General features: G+C 41.5%; 1 protein-coding gene across 3 annotated transcripts in view; it reads left to right on the top strand.

The window, feature by feature from the left end:
• Nucleotides 1-11,421: 11,421 nt before the first annotated feature.
• MBTPS2 (membrane bound transcription factor peptidase, site 2) overlaps nucleotides 11,422-15,836 on the top strand; it is a 37,219-nt gene continuing 32,804 nt past the window's right edge. The window contains exons 1-2 of one of the 3 annotated variants that reach the window (XM_038137583.1): nucleotides 11,481-11,617; nucleotides 15,417-15,624. In XM_038137583.1, coding sequence (XP_037993511.1) covers nucleotides 15,451-15,624 — 174 coding nt within the window. In that variant the 5' untranslated portion in view covers nucleotides 11,481-11,617; nucleotides 15,417-15,450. Of the gene's footprint in view, nucleotides 11,618-15,416; nucleotides 15,625-15,836 lie in introns of all 3 variants that reach the window. The other 2 variants (XM_038137593.1, XM_038137603.1) reach the window with 2 other exon arrangements.

A 15,836-nucleotide genomic window follows, 5' to 3' on the forward strand; every position in this document is an offset into this window, starting at 1 on the left:
AAGGGAATTCCTGTCATAGCTTCCAGTTGTTCTTCCTAAATATAGAGTTTGATTCACCCTGTAACTCGGTCCTCTGTGACACTTGACCATGGTAAAAGCAGGGCTCAACTGTCAAGCAGGAGGTGTTGAAGGAACACACCTTTAGGTCCTTTTTCTGCCTACCTCTCCCTGTCATTCCAGGCTTTTCCCTAGTGCCAGGCATACAGCAGTGGCAGGTAACACAGAACTCCTCCCATGGCATTTGGGGCAGCGTGTGCCTCCCCACGCCACAACAGGGAAGGAAATAATTATGCAGACGTAATTATGAAGAAGTCACCTCAGAGGAACTCTCTAGGGGAGGTGAATGACACACCAACGTGGCCGTACTGCTGCTGCTTTGGGAGCAAACTCACCCAGCAGCTGCCCTGGGGTGTCAGCAGAGCCTTCCCCCCACAGGACAGCCCTGCTCACCAGGGAGGGCTCCTGAGCATGCGAGGCCATAGTGACCAGTGCTGAGCCTGGAGGCGTGGGGAGGAAGAAAAGCCAAAGGAGGTGTGTGTGTGTGTGTCTGTGTGTGTGTGTGTGTGTGTGAGAGAGAGAGAGAGAGAGAGAGAGAGAGAGATAGAGAGTTGTTACAGCTCATGAGGGAAGTAAAACATGACATAATTATGCTCATGCTGGCTGGAGTATTGTCTTAGTAAGGGCTACTGATGGAGATCTCACAACAAGTCGTGTGTGGGGCATATCCTCAGGTTTCCACTTGCAGAAGTGCAAATTCCTGGTCATCTGTGCATCTTCACAAGAATGAATTTCCCTCTTCCTCACTCCTCTGCTCTACCTGATCTCCACTGGACCTGCAACGGTAATGGTGACAAGAGCAGTGTCATTATGGGCAATAACTGTCAAGGATCTCCCTTGAGTTTAACTCATTTGACCAATGACCCTTTTGATTTCAAGTATCTCAAAGAGGAAGGTGACCAAGCAAGCTGCTTCATGAAGCCTCTGACTCACTCTCCACTGCACCCTTTCCCAAAAATGCTGTCATCTGGAAGCTGATAAAGCTGATGACTTGCTCTGGGAGATTGCTGACTACCTACAGCCAGCCCCTTCCCAAGCAGCCATGAGAAGATGGACGACACAGAAGCAGGCATGCAACCAGGACGTGCATTTGTGTAGGTCAGGTCTGATGGACGTACACACAGCCATCAGCTCGTTCCAAGGAGACCTCTACTCCTCAGATAGGCTGATTATGCCTGCTGCCAAAGATTGTGAGGTATGAGATGACAACTGCGCTTGAAACGTGTTGGAGTTCCCAAGAGGGCTCACAAAGCTGCTCTTTGGCTAGAATAGAGCAGTCTGCAGTCAGTCGAAGGCCCTGCCTTCCAGGTGGTTGAGACCACATTAAAACAAAGCCGGACTCATGTAAGTGACTTTACATACCTCCTTCTGAAGGTTCATGTTTACAACAAAAGTACCAGAAGCCAATGGAAGAGGCAATATATTTTTGTAACATGGTCCTGTACATTAACTTATTTTGATTTATATTACAATAGTAATATTACAAACTAGCTCTTGAATACACAGTTTTTTCTTCCATGTGTCATTAATTAAGCAAAGGTAGGCCATTGTTTAGATTTTATCATCTCTTCATCTTGCAAATATGCCTAAGAAATATCAGCTCAACACTGCTCCCTTCAACAAATTTTCACAGCAGTGACAAGTAATTTAGTAGTCTTAGTGATGTGTAAACAAAAGAGTCTGTCACCTACCTAACACCCAGTAACTATCACTACACCTGAACTGTATTATTGTGAGGATAAAAGGAGTAAACTTAAATCTTATCACTAAATATCAGAAAATGCAGATCTGAGTAGATTTTGAAGGGGGAAATAGTCACTCAGCATTATTTTGCAGTGTATCATTGCCTTTGAATACCCTCTGGGATGCATAGCCCCATGACTTGCAGAGTCATCTGGTATGCAGCAGATGAACTAGTAAGTAAATAAGGAGGCATATGTGCATTTCAGATGATGGATTCAGTGTCTGGCAAGTTAGGGCCCTGTACATTGACACACATGGCATAAAATTATTATGTCTTGTGTATAGAGATCCAAAAGATACAGTAGAAATGCATTTATTTGAAGTGTAAAATCCCAATACAGTTAAAAATAGACTTCTGTGGCATTGCTAGAAGCTTGTCTAATTAATATGCTTCCTGGCACAACTTACTAGTTTTGAAAGTGAAGTTGATGGTTAACAGAAATGTGCATGTGTCTTACTTCTCCACTGAGATATTTCACTGCATACTGTCAGAACTGTTTTTTAAAGCTGTCACTACTTAATACATTTACGTAAATGTTTTGCTTTTTGAGAAACCTCATGAGCATAGATAAAACTTCCTGAGCATGCCAGAAGAACTTACTTTTCGATTGTAGTCCACAATGTTTTAGTGTAATGCAAACAGTGTAACAGAGTTGAAAATGCAAGTCCACACATAAGAAGTCACAACCTCAGCTCACTTGAAATTAGACTTCTTCAAAGTAAAAAGTTAAAAAATACATTTCTGGAGTTTTGCTTCAAATTACCATGTAGTAGCAACATATTATAGACCTTTAGAAATGCAAAACTTTGCTTCTCTGTCTTAATCTTAGCTCCATAATTTACAGTTTATTATCAGGGAAGAATACTGGGCCCATGATATTGCCTTTTTGGCTAATTAATTCCTATCTTTATGTTCATTTGGATTTTTTAATGAAGAATATGCAAACTAAAGTTGCAGTGTAACTAGTATAACTATTCTCCTCAGTCAACACACCGAAATTACTGGTCAAGATGTAAAAATAAGAAACCTGCTATGAGACAGATTGCCCAGAGGATTTATGCAGAGGATCCTGAAAAAAAATCCAGACTCACCATCCATTTTGTAACTCACTCAAGTTTTGTTTGTATTTTTGGGCTCTCTCCCCTTAGTAAAGGTGCATCCATGTAAAAATGACTTGGCACAAAGACATGATGAAAGGCAGAGACTTTTAGCTATGGAACCCAGCCACATGCAGTCAGACAGAACGACAGAAATTTAAAATACGTGGAGCTATCATTTTAACAGGCATCACAAACAATTCCTAGGCTTGATTTTTAACAGAAAGCAACTTTGAATCACAGATTGCAGAAAGAGTATCAAACCTCAGTGATTTTGTCAGAAAAAATATTGTTTGAGGAAGCATCATCTATTGGTTGTATATGTCTTCCCATTTTGCCCAATCTCTATTTCTTAATATCAAGAAAAAATCAAGCACATGCTCTTGAGTTTCTGCTTGTATAGTTATGCCAACAACAATAACATCAAGTTATTTAAATGATGAATGACATAAAATAGCATGCAAAAATGTTTGCTGTTATCTAGTAGGCAGGAAATCAATACAAAGCATATCTAAATTAGCTGATTTTGTTTCTGCGGCGTTTCTGGGCTACTAAATATTAATTCAACTCCTGCACACTCTCTTTCTTTTCCACAGAAAAGCATTATAATTATTATCACAGATTGTTCCATAGAGAAATAATTAGTCTTGAATTAAGGAGATGGTCTCATTAAAGGCTCACAGTGACCTTGTTCTGAATTTCAGAGTTACAGCATCATTAATAGTTACAGCGTCATTAATAGTGTTGTTGGCATCATCTACTAATTTGTATTAAGTTCTGAAAACTGACTTATGAATACAACCCACACAAATTCAAGAACGTCATAGCTTTGACCACTATTACCCAAAAGCCATATTCTCTGTTGCTTGGTATTGTGTAAAATTTCTAGTTATCCAAATGTTTTCACTAACTGAAAGATGATGATGATGATGATGATGATCACGAAGATGATGTACAAGCAACAATTTTTTTTCCACTTTTTTCCTGGTAAATTTTAACCAGTGTATCTGGCAAAGCTGGTAGCATAAGAAAGAGCAAGGCTAATGTCAGCTTTTGAATATGAAATTTAAATTACATGCTGATTTTTGTAAACATCCTGTCTACTGTAATGATTCAGAATTATTTGGAAAATAAACAAAAAACATGACACTGTACCATCAGATACTGTTCTCAGCAAGCAATTTTGACAAAACAGGAACTAACAAAATCACTGTTGAAACTTTCAACAGAGAGACTACTAATTGTTTTCACAAATCAGGATAATTCAAGTAACCATCTACTATCTTTTTCAATCCCATCACACACATATTTGATGATGCCCATCCTCATCAGGTGATCTTATCAGCTGTGCACTATCAGATCTTGTCCGATTAAGACCTTACCTGACAGCAGCAGGGAATTTTGCTGTTGACTCAGCCCAGAGATATATATGAGAACTAGATACAGATATACCAGAGGACTTGGGGACTCAGCACCACAGAAAGTAATTTATTTATCCGTTGTGACAAAGCATGACCAAAAATTGCAGCTATGGTCCCTCTGTGAGCACAATCATTGGAAGTCTAACAAAGAGAACAATGACTAAATTCTGCTGATTTCTCATCTGAATGGCATATTGAGAGGAAAGAAATACATGTTTGAGACATTAAAAATCCGTCTGGTAGAAAGATGCCCCCTAAACAAGTAAGGTGAGGAAACGGGCTGGAGTGGAGGAAGTAGAATTTCAAGGACAGTATAAATAAATTAATGCCTTTAGATAAAAAGTTACCAAACTCAAGTACAGCTGCACCAACCTGCTGAATTATATGTGATTTATCAGTTGCTATCTTTGGTTTGTACCTGTTGGACAGAAAATAAAAGATGAAGATAGTTAAATCATGGGTGTGAAGATTTTTAAAGTTTGAACCAATATCAGGACACTAAACTTAGTTCTCAAGAGTCATAAGGAAAAAATCCTTACCTTGTCACACCTCTAATGTTCTGAAAAACTAGAGCCATTAAGAATGAATGCTTTCCATGGTGAAGATATTAATACATCTACTAGTCATACCTATCTGTGAAGTAGTCAAACATGATCTCTATTTAACCTTATTTTTATTGAATCAAATCTGCTACAGAAACATTTTACAATTTTCTGTGGCCTCCTGCCATACAAATATTTCAATGTTCAGAGAGAAATTGCCGAAAGAATTCAGTGTTGGCACAGAAAGACAAGTCCTCCAGCCGCTCCACTGGGCAATGATGTTTTCAAATACAACATCAAATCTCCAGGATCAAAAAGTGTTTCTCTTAGGAAATTATACAAAGTAGTTTTTAAAATCTTCACCTCTTACTTTACACCCATATGAATTAGAGTTGTGGACAGGCAGTATCTTCTATACAAGGATTAAAAAAAAAGCCTGGAAAAAAAACCCCTACATTAAGCTGTTTCACTCCATCTCCTCTGGCTGCACAACACAGCTCTTTAAAGTACAGCTCAGTTCTCAAGATCTGGAGCTAAATGTGATGCTTGAAAATCATTAGTCTTGGAAATTACTTTCAAGAACTGCAGGCTGCTCTGTTTCCTGCGCCCACCAGCTACTGGTGAGGTACTGACTATGCTCTGACTAGAGTATCCATGAAGATGTTCCCTATTTTATTGCAGCCAACTCTCAAACTATTTATCTTTGTTAGTAAGAAAGGAAATGCTCTTAGCTTAGGCTCCTAACACAAAGTGGTCTGTGTAAGGTAAACCCAGTTTTGTCACGGATAGCTCACAGGTGCTCTGGCTGACAAGGGGCAGAGTGGATTTGTAGTACTGGGACACCAGTTAAAATTAGTTTATCCACTGTGTGCAGTGCTATGTAAGCACAAAGCTGCTCCTCTCTGTCCTTGAGGTAGAACAAAGCCAGTGTGGTTTAACTGAGTGCTGTGCTGCATGATGAAGCAATTCAGGAGCTGCTTCAGCCATCTGGGCAGTCCAAGTGAACAGTTCTGGGAATATCCTCACTGCTTCATCCTGTGCAAGACATTCCTGTTGTTCAGAACAGCCAAGTGTCACATATGCACAGATTAATCCAGACTGGATGGGGCCCTGAGCAACCTGGTGTAGGGGGAGGTGTGCCTGCCCATGGTGGGGGATTGGAACTCGATGGTTCTAAGGCCTCTCCCAACCCAACCCAATCTATGCTTCTATAAAGAGAAATGTTTCAGGCTTTAACAGCATATGAAATGATGAACTACACACTACTTTGTCTCAAACTGTTACCTCACTTTGACTTGCTTATGCTAAGGGCACTTTCCCTTTCCCTTTCCCTTCCCTAGGATTTAAGGCTTCCCTACAGGTTTTGAGGTTCAAAGCTGACAGGTCTAATGCTATCATGTGCATTTATTTCAGGTTACAGTAGGCATGAAACAATACCTGTTAGACTGAAACTATTCAATTTATTTTGCATTTTGCAATAGAATAGGGGATTGTGTCCATAGGGACTTCACAGGTAATTTAAAGCAAAAAAAATCCCTCAAACCTTGAAACAATTTTTTGATATGATACCCTTTCATGGTCTCCTCCTTCACTGACTAAGCCCTTTATTTTCTGTAATTTAGGTAAACTCACTTTCATGGATAGACTTTTAAAGCTGTAAAGGGCTCCCAACATAAGAGCTAATGCTGAATAGCTGTTCTCCAGCAAATTTTCCTCATACATAGCTTCTAAATTATTACAGAGGATGCAAGCAAGACAATAATCTAAAAATGAGTAGCATAAGCCTGAAACAAATATTTTATGGAACTTTATTCTAGAATAATGTTCACGCCACATCTCTCAAGTTTCTCCATTTCCTTTGCTTTTCTTTGATACTTATTTCTCCTTGGAATGCAACAGCTTTGGAGGACCCTCTCTTAGATGTAATTCCAGCTGAGATTTGCCTAACACCGAGGGGTAAATGCTGCAAACTGACAGCAAATAAGAAAAACCTATCATTTGTTTTGCCATAGGTCAACACTGTGAGACAACTGGTGAAAAAGCATGTACAACTATTGTTTTTTGCATAATAATCTAGTAAAGAGGTATTTCTAGGAACACTTGTGCTTTACCTATGTTTTCATGTGAATAGTGACTTAAGAACAAATTTCATTTGTTTTAAGAATCAAAATCCCACCTTTCCAGCAAGTATTTTTGGTAACCAGGTTAAATACTGCAAACAAATCCTGAACCTTAACAGAGTATTTTGACCTCATTTCTATTTAAATAAAGCAAGACTGTTTTATACTGTAATTGGAAAATAAAAATCACCCAAACCAGTAAAATAGTGTAACATTCTGCCATTATCTGTTTTAAACAGAGCAAAGATGAAAGGGTATTTTTTATTTTCTTGTTTGGATTTCAGTTTAAAATATCACACATATAACCTATCTCCATAACTCCCACTACCTGAGTTTCTCCCTATCTTGAGATTTTTTTATACAGTAATATTAGTAAGGTAATGAAAACTATTTTTCCTTCATACTTTCACAACCAATGCTACACACGTCTCTGTAATGTACCAGTCTCTGTATATCTCCTCCTGTGTCTCAGATTTCTTCTTCATTCTGATCTCTTTATTTCCTCCAGAAGCAATCTCCTAACCTGCAGAAGTGCTAAATGGACCATCTAGTTCATCTTTTCCCACGTATTTCTTCTTTCATGCATTCCAGTCTGTACTTTAAATTCTCAGGTAGGCTTGGAGGCTCATTCTGGAAACATTCCTGTACTCTGTGAAAGCACCCCTTCACTTGAAGTTACAGTGGCACATAAACACTTGCAGAATCACATTTCATCCCAGCAGTCCTTTCCTGTCCTTAGCTCATCTCTATGCACAACAGTCTAGAAATGAAGACTACTCAGAATATATCTAAAACCCCATTTTCTTTCCCCGAGGCTCAAACACTTATCCAATCAATCCATGTTCTGATTGTAGTATCTTCAAACTGGTAAAATTTACAACCTCTCCTCTACAAAATCAACATCTTAGCTGATTTTAGGTCTGAGCTTGTGATGAACTGCAATTGGGTACAATTTCCCTGAAGCCCTGCAAAGCCCTCTAACTTAAGAGTTTTTGATAGTGCTCTTCAGGCTAGTTTTACTTTTCATTATGCAACATGCCTTCTATGGTAATATCTGAATAATCACATATTTACTTCAGTAATAGATAAAAGCCGAAGAGATTAATTATTAGACATATTGTTAATTAATATCAAGATAAACATATTTACCATGTCTAGAAAAAGATGCCTATAATATGAAATCACTAATTGAACTCGATAATATCTTAATTACTGTATTATTAACAGATTCTACTTGGTATTTACATGATAAATTATATTTAATCGGTAGTATTGTTTATGAGAGAATTTTTTTCCTGTCTAAGCTTTTTGCATGAACTTGGATATTACCGCGGGTCTTCAGGGCAGTCTGGACTTGCTGAAGGGAAGGAGAGATCTTGACTCTATTTCAGAAGGCTGGTTTATTATATTATGATATATATTACATTAAAAAAGACCACACTATAACTATACTACAAAAAACAGAGAGAAAGATCCATCAGAAGGCGAGACAGGAATAGAAAGGAATGAATAACAAAGTTCTGTGACTCCCAGAGAGTCCGAGAGCTGCTGCCTCCTGGATTGGCCACCAAGCAGAAACATCCCACACTGAGCAATCGAGGAAGCACCTGCTGCATTCCACAGCAGCAGATCACAAATTGTTTACACTTGAAGCTGAGGCCCTTCAGCTTCTCAGGAGAAGAAAATCCTAGCAAAGGGATTTTCATAAAATATCACAACCACACTTGGATACTCTTGTGTGACGACTGATGTTTAACCTTTTCCAACATTCTTTGATACTTGCCCTGTTGAGGTGCAGCCATGCCCTCCCCTGATGCACCCCTCAGCTGTGACTCCTGACACTCTGACAGCTGAACTGCTCTGGAACAGCGTGGGGACACTGTGCACTCACAGGGTGACTGCAGGGCACTCTGCTCTGGCCACTGCTTCAGCTTAATACCAGCTCCAAGTAAAACCAAGCAGGGGGAAAATGTGCATCAGAATCTGTGCTGCCTCCTGAACCATTTTAAAGTGGAAATCTTTAACCCTGAATACCTTTACTTTTAAAATGCAACCACTCCGTGTGACACGTCACAGTCCACAACAATTTAACTCCATGGGAACAAGGATAAACTTTGCCTCTCTGCCATAGGCAAAACACCTGCTCAAGTTACCCAGGTCAGAACACGGGGGCTGGCAGTTCACTCAGAACATCCATCTTCTGCATTTTAGAAAATTCTTATTTTTGTTTGTTTTCTTGAGATAAACTTTCCAGCAGTAAAATACAGACTATGCATTTTATTTTCATTCCTTTTTTAGTTGCACTTCCAATTTTTACAAAAACGTAATAAAATTCAAGCCTGTATTTTTATGATACACTAACTGAATGTAGAAGGAAAAAAAAATGATGTTACAAAACTTGGTCACCAAATGGTTCACTTGAACATGTCCATTTTATTTTGCTTTATTTCAGTGAGGATATGACACTAGGAAAAGTACTTGTGTTCTCAACTGTTTGAATACAATTCCACTCCATTGCTTCTGAAGACCACCGCTGTTTTATAGTCTGTATATTTATATTAAGTTCATGTTGGTCTATGAGTTTCAACTTGAGTTTTCAACCAATAAGGTGTAGAATAAACCATATTTGCATAATTTCTCAATGATTTCATAAATTTGTTAGACTGGGAACCAGTGCAGAAAAAAATCGTTATCAGATCTCAATATGCTGTTACTGTTTGTAAGCCCTTTTAGATGCTGAGGACATCCCAAAGTCATCTATGTCAGTGCATAAACTCAAATTCAGTCGCATGCAGGGCTGGATACACTTCCTGTAATTCTTCAGCTTTTATGTCCAAATGAAGTTCTTTCCAACCTTCTCAAAAGGCATCAGTCAACATGGACGGCTTCCATCAAAAAGTGGGGGGCGGTTTAGAATGACGGAAAATCTGAACGTAAGGGGCAGATAATCCCTGAGTTGAAATGAAAGACAAAGGAATTGAGCAAACAGAACAAGTGAAAGCCAGCATGCACTACTGGCATCAATTCCTGCTCTGCGCCGACAAATGTCAATGATGAGAGGCTGCCCAGAGCTGTTTTCTCTCACTTGCTGTGGAAGTCAAACACCGTAAATAACAAATGCCTCCTCCTCCTTTGCTTAGTTTTTTATTTAATGCCACATGGTATGGAACATCCCTTTGGTTAATTTGGGTCAGCTGTCCCAGTACTATCCTCTCCCAGGATCTTGCCTGTGGGGTTTCGTGCCTCGGATTGGGGTGACCCGAAAAGATGGAAAAGTCTCTGCTCCAACCTGTGCCTTCAAAGAAAGACTCAGTAGTCTTCTGTTGTCCGGTCTCAAGGTTGTTTATTGTTGGTTATCTAAAAGATTCTTTTCCCTGAACTGCTGTGGCCCGTTCAGCAGCTCAGACAAAGGCACACTGCCCTCCCAGGGGCTGGTGCCATCTTTTATATCACACATTACGTGTTACATGTTTATACTTTTTCCCCAATGCCTACTATCTATATGGAATGGTGACTTTCTACTCTAAACCAATCTGTGAGTGCCAACATCACCAAAGACATGGAGGCTAGGAAGGAGAAAGAAGGAGGACAGGGCACACCCAAATCCCTCCATCTTAGAACCCCTGACCCCCATGTACAAAACTTGGACCCCTGCGTACAAGGCTTAAACCCCCCTGTGCAGCACTCAAAAATCCTTCCTTTCACTTTGTGACTACTTCTACTACAATACCTAAACTTGTGTGTGTGGTTTGTAATTCTTCATACAGAGTTGGTGATTTGCTCCACGGGCTAAGATCAAAACCCCACGTGTGTCTTTGGCTGCATGCCAGGGTCTCAGCCCCCTGCAGCGGCTCTGGCCATCCAGGGCACCCACAGGGATGTCCTGGGTTCCCACACTTGCCCACTGACGGGAGAATGCCGCAAGGACAGCGCTGATGCTGTGCCACACCCCGGTGTGTTACCAGCACCTTCGCAGGTACCGATGCAAAGCCTTGAGGCTGCCGAGGGAAAATGAGCTCCGTGTCAGCCAGACCCAACACCGGCACACGGCGGCAGAATTAGCATTGACCGCGGCCTGGCCAGGAAACTCGGGGCCCAGGAGGCATCCGCTTAAAAGCCACGCTCCCAGGCAGCCGCACAGAATGATTCTGTCGCGCAACGACAGGTCTGTGCTAATTTCTGACAGAACGTCAGCAGTTAAAGGGAACCATGTTAATCTCTCGCTACTGAAGCGCTTCCACAATGTGCTTTGATCTTGCCACCACAGAAGCGACTTTTATTCCTCCCGCTCAATCTTCTGACCGTTGCCAGTGGAGCCTCTCCAAAAAACCCACTGGAGGAGGCAGGTGAGGTAAATTTAGCAAAGGAGGGGGAACCGCCCGCCCTCAGCGCCCTCAGCCCCAGCGCCGCCCCTCGCCCCGGACCGTGACGTCATGCCGCCACCTGCCCGCGCTCTACGCGTCGCCCGGAAGCGGCCGCCCGGGCGGCTGAGGCGTTGGGAGAAAGGTTCCGGGCAGGTTGGGTTCCGGGGCTGCCCCGCCGAGGCGCGGCGCGGCCCGCGATGATCCCGGTGCCGGTGGTGGTGACCGTGCTGGGCGGCTGGTGCGCCGTGTACCTGGCGGACACGCTGCTCAAGGTGAGGGCCGAGGGCGCAGAGCCGGACGGGGCCGGGAGGAGGCAGCGGCGGCCCAGGGCCCCGCCGCCGAGCCCGGGCTGGCGGAGCGGCCGCGCCCGGGCCGGGCCCGCTGCGCCCCGCGGGCCGTGAGGCGATCCCGGGCCCCTCCGGCCCCGCAGCCCCCGGGCAGCCCCCGCTCCGCCCCCGCCCGCCGCTGGGCTCCGAGCGCCGCCCGGGAGAGCGGCCGGTCCGTGCTAGAGGACCGGAGCCGCCAAAAGTTGGGGGAAACAGCCTTTAATAGACGGCTTAAGCGGCTCCGGGGCATTTTAACCGTGCTGTCTGGAGCTCGTTACTGTTATTGTATTAACAGAACCTAAAATACGACATTGTAAGTTGGCGGTGTAGAGTATGTGCCTTATAATGATGATTTTCTTAAAAAATGTAAAAAGCAGTGCATATTTATTTATTTTGAATGTCTTCAGTTTTATTGGAGGAAACTTGAGACAGAACTCGATGCAAATACTTTTTTTAAGAAATAAACTTTGATCCTCAGAGAGTATTAGGAGACTCATCCTTTTCCTTCTGATATAGGAGGGAAGTTTTGAACAGAAAATACACCAAGACATCATTTGTTGTATCTGGGATGCATCTGTGCATTGCTCAAGTTTCATTAAGTGGTGTGGTGTTGTTCTGGGGTTTTTTTTACAGATTCAGAGGTATGATCTATAAGACATGACCAAAATTTCAAAGAATGCGTACAAAGTAGGCTGCGTGCTGGTTAAATATGAGGGAAAATGAAATGAGAGGTTTGATGTGTAATTCTTAATTTTACAGTCCAGGAGCTGCATCTGTTTCTGCCAAGGTAGATAAGGCTTAGCGATACGAAAGAACAAAATGTGCATTTTGTCACTCCTGTAAAATATAGGAAGAAATACAAGAAAATTCAGGGGCTTAGAAAACTTGGAAAAGTGTCTCCCCCTGCAGCTAGCTGGAGAGCAAATTAGCTCTGTTAATGATGAAAGCTGATAATTGCAAAATATTAGTCTGTGCATAATGACAATAACAAATACAGTCATTTACCTGAAGACTTCTCAAATTTTTTACAGCAAGTCTGTGTCAAATATTTAATTTTTTTTTTTTTAAAAAGGTGTTGTTTTGAAACACATGAGAAGATTAGCCAGGTACCAGAAGAAGGTGCTCTGACTGCAGTGAGACACACCAGGAAGGTCAGCCAGGAGGCTGCTGCTTCTCCTTTGTGTCTGGTGGAGACTCTTGGGCTCTGGAGCAAGAACTGAGCTCAGGTGCCAGACCTGTTGTGCCATGATGCTGAGACCATTTGCATCTCTGAGATTCAGAAGATCTCTTTCTGCATTAGGCCATGAAATCATTCTCTAAATAAGCAGAGCCACTGCATTTCTTGCAGAAGCAAGGGATGAAAAAAAAAATCCCCTACTTTGGAGCCTGCCTGATGCCTGATTGATACTGATAAACAAGGGGGGATGCCCAGGATTCTATAGCAAGTGTGAGAGTACAGGAGTTAAATTTTAATTCTGACCTTTTAACTAAAAGTTGGGCAAGGTTATTAATCCTCAGGAATTATGTGGGAGCTGTTGAGTTTCAGTGCTAGATCTCCTGTTGTACATCTCAGTCATCGGTTTCACTGTGAGTACCACAGTTGAAATAGAATTTGGATTAAATAACCAGATTCAAATCTTTAAGAAGCTCTGGTTGCTTGTTTTTCTGCTGGTACTGTAAATCTCCACCACAGTCACAACTCGAGGCTGCTAGCAACCACAGCAACATTGTACTGTTTAATTGGACTGTTTGAATCTCAAATCACTTTCAGTGTAATTACACCAAGGGGATGTTTTTTATTTACACCAAGAGCGTGAGTGAAAAATAATGTGGGAGCACTTTTCCATGTGTAATCCTGGCAAGAGAAGGATGTGTGCTGTGACTTGCAGTTAATGTTTATTCTGTAAACCTGTTCAATGTGCCATATTTTTTGCTTGAATATTTTGATCCCTTGCTGGTTTTGTTCAGATTTTAAATATTTTATTTTGGCAGTCTGACCCGTAGACTACAGTATAGGGAGTATTACTGTGTATAAACGTATTTTTGCCCAGATGTTATAATATTGCTAGCATTAAAAGATACATTTGTGTCAGGAAACTAAAGCTATGCCAAATCAAGCTGGAATTTTGAATGTTAAGTCCCCCTTGTTGCTCCATGTTGTACCACTGCCACCAACATTTTCACTGAAGCTTGGCTTCTGTAAGAGGGAATCACTCAGACCCCTAAATTCCTTCTCCCCAGCATCCTGAGTCATCACATTTCATTCTGCCTGAAGGATCAGGAACGAGTGAAGTGGAGGAGGTTGTCCCTCCTTCTACTGTGAGGAGTAAAGGATGCATTAGACACATTCAGGCAAGGTTGGCTCTCAGCTTTTAAGGTCAGGAAGCTGAACTGATTCAGAGCTCTTGAACAGACTCTGCTGGCAAAGAAGTGTGTTAAGGACTCCTGCTTGCTGGCAGGTACCTGTGGAGCTCCTGGAGTGTTTAGCAGGTGTCCAGCATTTTAAAGGCTGCATAAATAAATAGGTGCTGCTTTTATAGTAAAACTAATCCACCAAAGATCTCAAAGAAGCTGAGCCAAGGCCTGTGTGGAAGCAGCTTGAAATGAAGCACACCAGGGCGTGAGGGTGTGTGTTTAATGTGGTGATCCCACTGGGACCAGGACAGAAGGAGCAAACTTTGCAAAGGGCTTTTTAATATATTTTGCAAAGGTTTGCAGTCATGTAGTGATCGTGAATAATGTTTACACAACTTGTGAGGAAAATACAAAAGGAAAAATCTTTGGTACCGTTCTTTTCCTCATTTGACAGCTGTATGGTCAGTGATTCCATATTCCTCATGGAAACCTACGTACTTGATTATGTCTTGCTAGGACAGTGGGGCTGTGATGTTGTTGGAATGAATTCGAAGGGATGAATTTGTGGCAATTCTAGGGGAAAAAGTGGGGTTTGCATGAGATAGAAGGAACATATTTTCAAGTGTCAAATCAATGTATCTGATTAACTTTATTAAAATACTGTATTAGGGTTGTTTTGAGGGGTTTTTTTTATTGTGTGAAACAATAGGATTTTTTTTTAATTCAGAAAATACAGTTTCTCATATCAGGGGTTCTTCATGATATATGCATTTTTGTTCTTAATTATCTGGTAGATTATGTGAGGTCTTTTTCTTTGTTTCCTTGGCTTATGTGTCACTAATTGTGCACAAGTGTAATCATCTTTGTTGATCTCTTCTGTTAAAATTAGCAAAACCTGATATGATTGTGGGCACTAAACTTAATGGTGCCATAGGGAATGAATGGTGTTGATGGGAGTGCATTACAGTGAAAACTTCTGTTGGTGCCCTCAGCTGACAGAACAAAAAATGTGGCTGAAATCAGTAGGGTGAAGAAGAAGGAAATGATACAGAAATATATAGGCAGAAAGGATAAATGGTGTAATAGGTGATACGTGAACAATGACTTAAGTAAATGGGTCTCACAGCTGAGGATATTTGTTATTTGAAATAAACTTTTCGTGTTCAAGATTTAATTAATTTGATGAAATGAGAAAAGCTGTAAATAAAATTGTGCAGTATGAGATCCTCAAGCCCCACCACCACTGTGGTGCAGGGCAGGAGGAATGCAGGGAATTGTCAAGTTCTAAATTTGTTCAAAGGACCGCAGATGAGAGCCAGAAACTTGTGGAGTTCCTCACTGGGGAGGAGAAGGGAGCCTGTTGTAAAATACACATTTTGGATGTCTTCAGTAGGTGCTGCTGCTTGTGAGGATCCTTGGCAACAATGCTCCAGTTCAGACAGCTCCAAAGACTTGTCTGGATTGTGTCAGACACTCCTGCCTTGGGAACTGCCCAATGTCAGAGGGTTCAAGCTCATCTGTGCCTTTCCAGAGCTCTGAGTTCCTCCAAGGAAAGCATTCCTTCATCTGAGTTTCTGACACAAGCTTCCACGAAGCAGGTGACTGAAGCCTATTGAGAATGCAGGCACCATAAAGTTAGCAATTGCAGAAACCATGTCTATTGGTCTGTAATTCAAGATAATGCTGTGGATAAGTATTCATAGGTCACATTTATAAGTCACATTTCTCATCAAGGGAAATCTTTGGAACTGCTGGAAGTGTCTTGAAATGCTTAGAAGTTACCATAATGAAACTGCTATTGCAATACAGG

This window comes from Motacilla alba, chromosome 1 (genome assembly GCF_015832195.1).
Source record: "Motacilla alba alba isolate MOTALB_02 chromosome 1, Motacilla_alba_V1.0_pri, whole genome shotgun sequence".
Taxonomy (NCBI): domain Eukaryota; kingdom Metazoa; phylum Chordata; class Aves; order Passeriformes; family Motacillidae; genus Motacilla; species Motacilla alba.